Below are 12537 nucleotides of genomic sequence, written 5' to 3' on the forward strand. Positions count from 1 at the left end.
GGGAAGCAGAATCATTTATTCAAATGGAATTTCTGTATAGAAACAAGCCCTAAAAATCACTCTTCAAGCCCAGTCTCACAAGATTGCCTGCCTAATTTTGCAGGTAAATTGCCAATACACATTCTGGCTTTGAACTGCCTTTCATTCAGACTAGACAGCGGTATAAACTTCTCCACTGCTTCTTACTGCTTCCAAAGTAGCCACAGATGAAAATGCCCTTTTTATTATTATTATTATTATTATTTTTTTTTTTTTTTTTGCGGTACGCGGGCCTCTCACTGTTGTGGCCTCTCCCGTTGCGGAGCACAGGCTCCGGACGTGCAGCCTCAGCGGCCATGGCTCACGGGCCTAGCCGCTCCGCGGCATGTGGGATCCTCCCAGACCAGGGCACGAACCCGTGTCCCCTGCATTGGCAGGCGGACTCTCAACCACTGCGCCACCAGGGAAGCCCGAAAATGCCCTTTTGATCAACTAGCTTTTGGAGTTTTTGGAAGATTCCAGCTTTGAAAACATATCATCTTTTTGACTTGGTCTGATACAGACATGGGGTACTATTTAAGGAAATAAATGGCTTCAGATCGTTTTCAATTAAGAATTAGAATGGCTATTTTTTTTCCAAAACTATATATTATACCTCTATTACATTTATTACCTAGAACAGCCTTTCTCACAATTTCTTTCTTATATTGTGAGAAGTTATGTAATGCTAAACCAGTTCTTTTGTGCAAAATTTGTTGAATAGCTGATAGCAATCAAGTTAAATTAATAAAGCCTTTTTACAGAAAGATCATTTGTATGGCAGATGGTATGACAACAGGGAAAGGATAAGACAAAACTGTACTAAATGGAGGTGATTTTGTTTGAAAGAGAGTGGGAAATATAAGCATCCTGTAATGTCAGTCTGTCTATTGGGACAATGCCCTGATTCTAAACAATAGCATGGAGAAACTAGTTTCTTTCATGCCTTTTCTGCATATCAACTTTAATTCACTTGCAGAACATTATAACAATAATTTTTATATTTGGGAGACCCAAATTAAAATATTTTATATTTGGAAGTCTTTCTTAAAAGTAGCCCATAGCCATTTATATAATAGCCGATAGAGTGATCTTGGTAAAGTACAGAGGAAACCACCAAAATTGACTAAGATAAAACAAGTAGCTTTAATATGCTATTATTTCTATGAGAGCTGGCCATCTTAGTCTATTTCATTAGGAAGATCTTTGTGCTGTATTATCTTCTTCTAGAGATGAAAATAATGAAATAAAATGGAAATCAGATCAAAATGTATTATACATAGAAATCTTAAAAAAGGTAAATCTTAAATTGATCCAGCTAACTGTTTATTCTTCATGTAATTGAGGCTACTTCTCTGCCACTAAACAGAAAGATTTTATATGCTCTGAAAGAGTCATTGCCCTATAATTAAAAGAGCTATCATTTTGTTTATTCTGCTTTGGAAGTTTTTTTAATCACTGCTGTGAACATTCTATCTCTGAAATCATAGCATTCAATTTTTTTTTTAAATAGAATGTTGATAATTAGATGTTAAAACTTTTTCAAGTACCATATTTCTTTGATAGAATTAGTGTTTCATTAAAAACTTACTTGAAATTTTTTAAAGTGGAATTCTGTTTATATCCATCAGAAATGCTGAATAATTTGATCTGAGGAGCCTGTGTCTCCATAGTCATCCTCTACACGTATTTTTCTGTTGTGCTCAAACAATTATAGGTCATTATTAAAGTCACTAAGACAACAGACATTTCCTCAGTCCATTCCAAAGAGTGGTTAGTGGGTCCCGACCCTGCAACGTTCTAGCCTAGGATCCCTGGGGGATAAGTGGAGGGCGGAGGGTGAGGCAAGGCCCACTCAGAGAGCTTGAAGCATCCATGGGGGAGTGATGGTAAGAACATACAAGATGATAATCCAAAGGGCACTCTAGGATTGACCCCATACTAGGACACAAAGCAAGCCTCAACATATTTAAGAGTATGGGAATTATTTCAAACATCTTTTCTGACCACACCTGCATGTAACTAGAAATCAACCACAGAAAAGAAATGAGAAAAAAACTATTACATGGAGACTAATCCAAAGGGCAATAATGATAAGGACCCTAAGGGACATATAAACAAAGGGAAAATATAACACCTGATTGAGGGGATTAAAGAAGGCTTTACAAGTTCATCTGTTCAGCTAAATAGTGTAAGAGATTTGAAAATGGATTCAGCCACTATTGGGTAAACATCCAGTTTTACAGAAATTACTAAAGAGCATTTAAAGTAGCTCATTGTGGCTAATTTTATCTTATTTACTGGTTAAAAAGTATCTTAGACATGAAAGGAAAAACAATACACCAGCATCCCAAGACAAGAATAATTCTGGAGTGAAAGTAGGACTGGAAGATGCTATTCCTCACCTTTTCATGGGGTGATATTAAAGCACTAGGATAAGACTAACCTAAGCAACCTTCACATCATTTTGAGGAGGATACTACTGAGTTCCTCAGAAATGCATGACTTCACCCCCCAGACCTAAAGCCATAACACAGAAAGGCAGAACACTGGAAATGTGAGCTCTCTGGCTTGGGTGTCGAAAGGTGAATATCGTTAGCTGCATTTTCCACTCTGGGTACAATTTTAGGGAGGCAAGCATGTCAGAAGCCTTGTAAAAACTTGCTATAAATTTTTTTTAAAACAAATGCATGCAGTTCCCATTTATTTTCCTAGGCATTTTACAAATGTGAATTCATGTCCTTGGCTATGACAGGGATAGTTTTAGGAAGGGAATTCAAATGATTTTATTTCTAGATTTTAGTAGGAATTTGTCAGTTGCCTTATTTTAATTTTTCCTCCATTTGCCAAACCATGGTTATAGCTCCTTCCTTGACGAGCAAACTTACCTTATAATCTATACAATGGAATTGAATTCAATAAATGTCTATGAATTCAAACTCAGCAACTATTTATGAGCTTTTATTATTACTAGGCATGGTATTAAGAGCATCTGCACAGCCCAAAGGAAAGATCTGTAGTCCAGCGAGCTTGTATGACTGGCCCCAGATGTCCTGTACCTGTTGTCAAGCCTCATCATACACATATTTCTAATCACATCAGCCTCCACACTTCCAGTGCAAGGGTGTTGGCATAATACCCCAACTACCTCCCAGAGCAAAGACCCATGAACATTTGATTTGAAGCACGATATTTAGCTCAATAGATAAACTACTTACACATTTTATAATTTAAGTGTGTGTCTTGAAAGAATACCGAAGTCTTCCCTCAAGAAAACTATGGACTGTCCCTGTTCCGTGACACCAGCTAAAGAGAACAACCCTGTTCTTCTTATTCAACAATCTCTGATGGACCAAGAAATACATAACTCGGCTGCCACTTGGAGGATGGCAACTGAGAGTGATTAATTAATAATCAATGTCAGTTAACTCTGGATTCTGATAGAATCAGCATGTTTAAATACTTTTTAGATGAGAAAGAACAACCTTTTCTCAAATGGCTAACAGGAATTTATGATGGGCGCAGAACATTGGCCACCCCAATCCACAAATGCCCTGTCTGCTCCATCATGCTGGCACTGACCAGAATTAGAAATGAGCTGTGGGGCAGAATTTCCCATCAAGAACCAAGCATACACAAGTCATATACCTGGCATCAGAGCTTTCTTCATGTTGCTTGGTTTTGTACTCCCACAGGTCATGAAGTAACACAAGCCTTCCCTTAAAACAAAGGTTTAGCCCAACTATAGTAATCTATTCAAGCTTAATTCATATTGTAGGAATAATAAAATCTTCTAGAATGGCTAATATCTCTGTCCTGACTCTGAAAATGAAGAGACTAGAGAGTTAAAGATCTACCAGAAGAAAATCAAATACTTAGATATTTAAATATAGAGAAAAGTGTCTTTCTCCCCCTCCCCATAAATTTCTCCTTTTGACAAATCTGATTCATTCATCGCTGAGAAACTACACTGGGAGTTTGTCTTTCTTTATACTACCATTTCCTATCTTGTTGCCCTTAGAGTGTAGCTCTGCTTTGTTATTTTCTATTCTATTTTCCATTCTATCCCTCCATGCTCATTTAATGCTTCCAAGTCTTTGAAGGATCAGCCTAGCTGAAGTATCAGGAAAAATCCAGAAGTAAAATCAATCCCTCTCACTGAGCATTCCCAGTATTTGGGAGGTAATATCATACAATGGAATGCAGGTAGAAATTGGCAAGTCAGTTTAAACATGATTCAATCCTTGTGTTGGAAAATCTGGTATCCAATAGGAAGAAAATTAAGGAAATGTAAATATAATCAATGCTATTATACATCATATAAAATTTTAAGGAAAATGTTCCATAAGGAAGTAATACTCATCCTCCCTCTTTCCCAGAACAAACATGTTTGGTGAACATTGAGAAGGGCTTAAACAAATAGATTTGCTTCACTACCCTGAATGGGTTTCTGATTAACCTTTTTCCCATTTAGCTCTTTTTCTCTTACCTGTTGCCACCTCTTGAACTTGTTAGCAATGGTTGAATTTTGCACCATCTATGGATAAGTAATGCTGTTTAAAACAAATATTATATCATTTTCAGTACCCCCCCCCCTTTATTGGAGACATCTCATACCTGTGGGCATCCTTCTGGAGACAGCTAGCCTTGCTCTCCCTTATAGCGTCCACGTGTGAGTATCCTTAACCAAGCACCTGCAAGTGACAGCTAGTCCTAGCACAGCTTTCTCTCCTTTTGTGAGCAGGGCTAGCCTTTAACCTTCTCAAATGTGACTCACCTATCTCTACGGTGAGTTCAAAGACCCCTACCGCCCATAGGTGGGAATGTACACAGACATCTCTCAACAAAAATATCCTATTCTTGACTCAGCTTCTTACGGGACCCAGAGATAAGTGACGGTCAGAACATTAGAATCAGAAATCCCTGCATAGGTGGTCTCACATTTTTGTAAGGAAAGAAAGTACTGGCATCTTTGGGACTATTCTCACCTCTTAAGGACACTGCTAAAACTTCATGATAACAGGAAAAGTCACATTTAATATCCAGTTACATATATAACAAAGAAAACGAATCAACTCTTCAATTATTTAAATTGTTCAGTCAATTTTCTGCTTGCCCTGCTACTGAGACCAAAAAACTGGTGCCCAATTTTATGGCAGTCATCAGGGGAGCATAGTGGCAGCACCAGTGCAACCAATTTTCCCAAATAACAAGTAGGAACCCCTGAATAGCTTGACTCTAATTTTCTATCCTAATCCTTAGAGAAAGGTCATTCCAACTGGGGGAAGTTTTTATAAATAAACCTCTTTTACTTCAACTTTTGGTTAGTCTTCTCTGTAAATGGTGAAACAGATATCGTTGCATAAGAAATCATAGTTTTATCATTGATTTTAGCTATGCTTCAGGTAATTTTCAGGTATGTTTCAGGTAAAAACTAACTAAATAAGGGCCAATTGTAGCTTATAGACAAGATAGTGATTGAGCTTTAACTAAGGACTCTGCACTCTTCATGGAAAATTTTGTAAATATATTTTAAAGCTCTGTTGAAGCTGAATGTTCAGTAACCGCAATTGTTATAATTTCCACATCATAAGCTTTGTAAAATTAATTTGGCAACAACATTGCCTTTGAACATTACAGAACACAAGTACACATAGTCTTGGGATTGTCTTCTTGGTTTTCCAGGAAACAAGTCAAATTCCCTCTGAACTTCTAGAGGAATTAATGTTCCCCATGATTTTCTATCGCGGAGTCAGGCTGGTATGCATAAGGGGATGGGGGTTGGGTGGCTAAAGTGGGGCAAGTGGAGTACAGATGCACAGATGCACCCTAGCACGTATGCACATCTGAGCACTCTGTGCAAGAGTCCCATAGTCTCCCTTTAATCATCTGCACTAGGTATCTGTATGTTAAATATTTGACAATGGGAAATTCTCTGACATTATTTTTTGTTGAGAGAGTATAGGTTTTATGACAATGAGGAGGTATATTAACACTTGTGTCCCCTGTTTAATTGCAGAGCTGGGGCTGCAGCTTATGCAGCCTCGTGACCTACATAAGGTTTACTTTACAGCTCACAAGGGTAAAAGTAAGCTCTTCACGTGTTTGATTGCTTGCAATTGGCAGCAGGGGGTGTGAGGAAGCAGCATTGGACTTGAATCAGAAGCCCTGAGCTTGAGTCTCTGCTCACCCTTGTCTGGCACAGTGACCTCAGTGAGTCACTTACTCTGGACTTTAGTTTCCCTACAATATGGATAGGCTGAGAATTTTCCAGATCTTTATGTTCTAGTTCCTTTTGGGCTACCAATTCCTTCTTCAATTTATGTCTCTCTTCTCAACTTTACTACCACTGTCAGTAGGAACCAACACTTTGTTAAGAAATCTCCTCTGCTAAACATCCAATTTCATCACTTGCAGGTTCTACCTTCCACAAAATACTAGAACATGACCACAATTCAGCCAGGTTCTTTGCCACTTTGTAACAAGGATTGCCTTTTCTCCATTGTCCAATAACATGTTCCTGATTTCCATCTGAGACCTCACTAAAATGGCCTTTACCATCCGCATTTCTAACAGCATTCTGCTCATTATTATTTGCGTATTCTCTAAGAAGACTGAGACTTTTCCCTCAGCTCTCCTCTTTTCTTTCTGAGCTCTCACCAGAATCACCTTTGGCGAACACCTCATGGCAATCTCAGCTTGTTCTATCATCAGCCTCAAAACTCCTCCAGGCTCTACCCATTTCAATGCCACTTCCACATTTTTAGGTATTTATTACAGCAGCACCCCGTTTCTCAGTACTAATTTCTGTGTTTGTCTGCCTGGACTGCTATTTTGTTATTAAGTTCATAGATGTTTAGGATTGTTGTGTCCTCTTGATGAATTGATCCCTTTATCATTATAAAATTACTTTCTTTATCACTGGTAATATTCTCTGCCCATAAATCTACTTTGTCTGATACTAATATAGCCATTGCAACTTTCTTTTGATTGGTGTTAGCCTGGGATAGATTTTCTGTCCTTTTATTTTTAACCTACTTGTATTTTTATATTTGAAAAGCATTTCTTGTTGGCAGCATATAGTTAGGTATTACTTTTATATCCAGTCTCAAAATCTCTGTTTTTAATTAGGATTTTAGATCATTTACACTTAAAATAATTATAGGTATATCGACATAGGTTTAAATCTATAATCTTGCTACTTTTTTACTGTCCTATTTGTTTCCTCTTTACTCCTTTTTAGACTTCTTTGGATCAACTGAATATTTTTTATAATTCTATTTTATTTTCTGTTGTCTCATTAGTTTTATTTTACTCTTATTTTGTAACTTTAGTGGTTTCTTTGGGATTAATGCATATCCCTTTTCATTCTACATTCAAGTGATATTATGTACTTCACGTACAGTTTGAGAGCCTTACAATATCATGCTTCCATTTTTTTCCCTTCCTAACATTTGTGCAATTGTTTTCATACATTTTACTTTTATATATTTTATGGACCCCACACTACATTTTTATTATCTTTTAATTATCAATTATCTTTTAATGAGATGTAAATAATAAAAGATCATATGTATTTATTTACATTGTTACCATTTCTGGTATGTTACATTCCTTTGTGTAAGCTTATATTTCTACCTGGTATCATGTTTCTTCTGCCTGAAGAACTTTCTTTAACATTTCTTGTAGTGTGGCTCTGCCGATGATTAATTCTTTCAGCTTGTTCTATATTTGAAAAAGTCTTTTAATCTCTTTCATTTTAAAATATGTTTGTTGAATATAGAATTCTAGGTTGACTTTTTTCTTTCAAAACTTTGAAACTGTTGTTCCACTGTCTTCCTACTTGGTGTCTTAGTCAGCTTGGGCTGTTATGACAAAAATGCCGTAGATTGGGTGCTTTTAAGCAACAGAGGCTTATTTCTCACAGTTCTGAAGGCTAGAAATCTGAGATTATGGTACCATCATGGTAGGTAAGAGCCCTCTTCCCGGTTGCAGATTCCTCATTGTATCCTTACATGGCAGAAGGGGGCAAGGGAGGTCTCTTGGGCCTCTTTTATAAGGGTGCTGATCCCATGGGTGCCCTTCACCTCCCAAAAGCCACACCTTGGGAGTGTGGTTTCAGTATATGAATTTAGGGGGGACATTCAGACTATAGCACTTGGATTGTTTTTGACAAGGAGTCTGTGACATCTTTATTTTTGTGCCTGCATATATAATATGTCTTTTCTCTGGCTACTTTTAAGATTTTCTCCCTATCACTGGTTTTGAGCAATTTGATTATGATGTGCTTTGGTGTGGTTTTCTTCATTTTTTTGTGGCTGGGTTTTATTGAGATTTTTGGTTTTCTGGGTTTATAGTTTTCATCAAATTTGGAAAATTTTCAGCCACTATTTCTTCAAATGTTTTTTCTATCCTGCCTCTTTTAGTGATTCCAATTACACGTATGTTAAGCTGCTTGATGCTGTTCCATAGCTCACGAATGCTGTGTTAAATTTTGTATTCTCTTTTATCTCTGTGTTCCACCTATTAATATATCTTCAAGTTCACTAACCTTTTTTTTTTCCTGCAAGATCTCATCTGCTAATAATCTAATCCAGTGTATTTTTCATCTCACATATTGTAATTTCATCTCAAGTTTGACTTGGGTCTTTTTATATCATTCATGTATCTATTTAGATTTTTTAATATCTGGTTATAATACAATTATAATAACAGTTTTAATGCCCTTGTCTGCTAAATCTAATATCTGTGTCAATTATGGGTCAGTTTTTTTTTTTTTTTTTTTTTGTGGTACGTGGGCCTCTCACTGCTGTGGCCTCTCCTGTTGCAGAGCACAGGCTCCAGACACGCAGGCTCAGCGGCATGGCTCACGGGCACAGCCACTCCTCGGCATGTGGGATCTTCCTGGACCAAGGCACAAACCCACGTCCCCTGCATTGGCAGGCGGACTCTCAACCACTGCGCCACCAGGGAAGCCCTATGGGTCAATTTTGATTGATTAAATTTTATTTTTTTCACGAGTCCTTTTTTCTTATTTGTTTCTTTGCATTTCTGGATTTTTTTTTTTTTTTTTGCCTCTGAGTCCTTGTGGGATTTATTATTATTATTATTATTATTCAAACAGAAATTCACAAAAATTATAATCATCCTTGTGGAATTTTTTATAGCAGCTTTTTAAAAATTTATTTTATTGAAGTATAGTTGATTTAAATTGTTGTGTTTGCTGGGTCATATGGTAGTACAGAGTGAAGTAAGTCAGAAAGAGAAAAACAAATACCATATGCTAACATATATACGGAATCTAAAAAAAAAAAAGGTTCTGAAGAACCTAGGGGCAGGGAGGAATAAAGACACAGACATAGAGAATGGACTTGAGGACACGGGGATGGGGGGAAGGGAGGGAAGGGTAAGCTGGGATGAAGTGAGAGAGTGGCATGGACATATATACACTACCAAATGTAAAAGAGATAGCTAGTGGGAAGCAGCCACATAGCACAGGGAGATCAGCTCAGTGCTTTGTGTCCACCTAGAGGGGTGGGACAGGGAGGGTGGGAGGGAGACGCAAGAGGGAGGGGATATGGGGATATATGTATACGTATAGCTGATTCATTTTGTTATACAACAGGAACTAACACAACAGTGTAAAGCAATTATACTCCAATAAAGATGTTAAAAAAGGTGTTAATTTCTGCTGTACAGCAAAGTGATTCAGTTATACATATATATATTATTTTTCATATTCTTTTCCATTATGGTTTATCACAGGATATTGAATATAGTTCCCTTTTTGTTTATCCATTCTATATATACTAGTTTTCATCTGCTAATCCCCAACTCCCAATCCATCCCTCCCCCATGCCCCTCTCCCTTGGCAACCACCAAATCTGTTCTCTATGTCTGTGAGTCTGTTTCATAGATAAGTTCACATGTGTCCTATTTTTAGATTCCACATATGATATCAATCATATGGTATTTGTCTTTCTCTTTCTGACTTACTTCACTTAGTATGATAATCTCTAGCTCCATCCATTATAATAGCTTTTATGAGTTATAATTCACATACCATGAAATTCATGCTTTGAGAGTATACAATTCAGTGGCTTTTAGAATATTCAGAGAGTTGCACGATCCCCATCATTATCTAATTTTAGAACATTCATAATCCCCCCCAGAAAAACCCATACCCAATAGCAATCTATCCCCGTTCCTCCTCTCTCCCACCCTGCCCCTGGCAACCACTAATCTACTTTTTGCCTATTCTGGACAGTTCATACAAGGTAACCATAAATGTATAGTTTCTTGTGATTGGCTTCTTTCACTTAGTATAATGTTTTCAAGACCCATCCATGTTAAGCATGTATTGGTACTTCATTTTTTCTATTGCTGAATAATCCTCCATTGTTTGGATGCAACACATTTTATCTGTTTACAAGTTGCTAGATAGTTGGGTTATTCATATCTAGAAAATTTTTATTGAATGCCAAACATTGTGACTTTTACCTTACAGGGTACTGGATATTTTTATTCCTGTAAAATTTTTGACTTTTATTCTTAGATGCAGTTCAGTTCCTTGATGACAGTTTGATCTTTATGAATCTTGCATTTAATATTTGTTAGGCGATACCAGTATGGTGTTCAGTCTAGGGCTACTTATTCCCCACCACCAAGGTAAGACCCTTAGGCACTATGTCCAATGGTTCCATGGATCTCGAGGGCTTCCAGTCTGGCTGGTGGGAGCAGGCACTATTCCCAGCCCTGCGTGAAAGCTGAGCACCAGAACGTCCAATCCTTTCAGGTGGTTCTTTCCCTGGCCTCAGATAATTTCTCCTCATGCACACATCTGCTCAGCTGAAGACCCAGTGGGACCCTCTTCAGATTCTCCATGTAGCTGTCTTCCCGGTGCTCTGTCTTGGGGACTCCAGCCCCCTTCCAGGCTCTCAGCTCTGTCTCCTTGACTCAGGGAGGCTGCTGGACTCTTCCTGGGTTCCCTTCTCTGTGCCATGGCCTGGCAACTCTCACAAAAATGTAGCAACCCTGCAACTGTTGGCCTCACCTCATTTATTTCCCAAATTTCAGGGAGATGATCACTCTCCTTCATTACCTGATGTGCAATGCCTTTGAAGTTGTTGCCTATATTTTGTGTGTTCTTTGGTTGTCTTGGGTAGAATGGTCCATCTGGTTCTTGTTATTCCATCCCAGCGGAAAACAGCCGTGCCGTGACCCATAATGTAAAGGGTTAAATTACTCATTGGTGGCTGTCATAGCTGCTGCATAGACAAATTCAGACTATGTAGATATTGCAGATCCAGCCTTTTAGGGAGGGATGAGAGGTGGCTTTTGTTTCTTATAACAGATAATGTGTTAATAAGCATTCCTTTAGGAGATCCATTTGTGCCATTGGCCTCCTTGAATGTGGGAACATTTATGTCTCCTCTCACAGGTGATCAGCGAGTTTGAAGCCTCTCCTGACTCATTTTCCTACAGAATTCCTAACCTGAGTCGGAATCGGCAGTACAGCGTCTGGGTGGTGGCCGTGACCTCAGCCGGGAGAGGCAACAGCAGTGAAATCATCACAGTGGAGCCAGTAGCTAAAGGTATGCCACCCACTATGGCAAGGGCCTCATTGCCTATGACTATTGGACTGGTTTTAAGTCACTATTCTCTCTGAAATAAAGCTTAAAATGCCCTAAAGATAAGTAAACCAGAATACTATGTGCAATCACATTTCAGCCCAAGCAATAGATTTGCTGCTAGCTGGCACTGGGCTTTTGTGCAAATCAGGAAAGCATCCTCCTAAGGATGAGTGGCTTTACAGCTTCCAGTGCCTTGAGGGAAATTAGGAAAAAGAGCCCCCATTCACCCCTTTGGGTAGGTGAAAATCACTGCATAACAGCTTCCCAAGCAAGTTCTAGTATCTTCAAAATCAGGTCTGGTGCTTCTTAAAGAGAAATGTCTATTTTTTGGTCTATGGAACTTAGAGCCCTATGAATGTAAGACCATCATTAGTTCTTCTTCTATTCATGAAATGCTGTATACAAAGACCTTAAGTAACAAAAGGAAGTTTGTCTTAGGAAGAAAAAGTTCCTAAAAGTGAATATAATATCTTCACGTTGAAATGTTAAATCTGGCCCTAAAAAGCACGTATAGACACAGAATTATTCCACTTATTCTACTTCTGGTAATTGCTACCATGTGGCGGTTAGAGTCCCCGTAAATTCGCCCTTGTCATGAATAAATGCGTTTACCTCACAATTCCAGGCCGATAGGAGTTGTCCCGGGTTTGGGAATACGCCACATTGGCAGTTTATTACTCATAAGGCTTCTACGTGCCTGAAAGAGAAAATAAACATTCCGATATTCCAACTTGCCCTCTAAGAGTGCTTGATAACATGCTGGTAATGTGACAGCTAAGGAAGAGGCAGAATAAAGTGGTGAAGGAAAAAGAGAGTGGTGTCACATTGTGAACATACGTTCAAATAGGAAATAAGTGTATTGTTGGTGAGGAATATAAATGGTGGA

At 38.3% G+C, this 12537-nt stretch overlaps 1 protein-coding gene across 2 annotated transcripts in view; it reads left to right on the forward strand.

Moving 5' to 3' along the window:
- The window catches only part of DSCAM (DS cell adhesion molecule), a gene marked incomplete at both ends in the record, with an annotated part of 750196 nt that overhangs the window by 673113 nt on the left and 64546 nt on the right, over window positions 1–12537 (forward strand). For both annotated transcript variants that reach the window (XM_082839812.1, XM_082839811.1), the window contains one exon: window positions 11459–11612. In XM_082839812.1, coding sequence (XP_082695938.1) covers window positions 11459–11612 — 154 coding nt within the window. The remainder of the gene's footprint in view (window positions 1–11458; window positions 11613–12537) is intronic.

This window comes from Leucopleurus acutus, assembly GCF_964270905.1.
Source record: "Leucopleurus acutus genome assembly, chromosome: 5".
NCBI classification, from domain to species: Eukaryota; Metazoa; Chordata; class Mammalia; order Artiodactyla; family Delphinidae; genus Leucopleurus; species Leucopleurus acutus.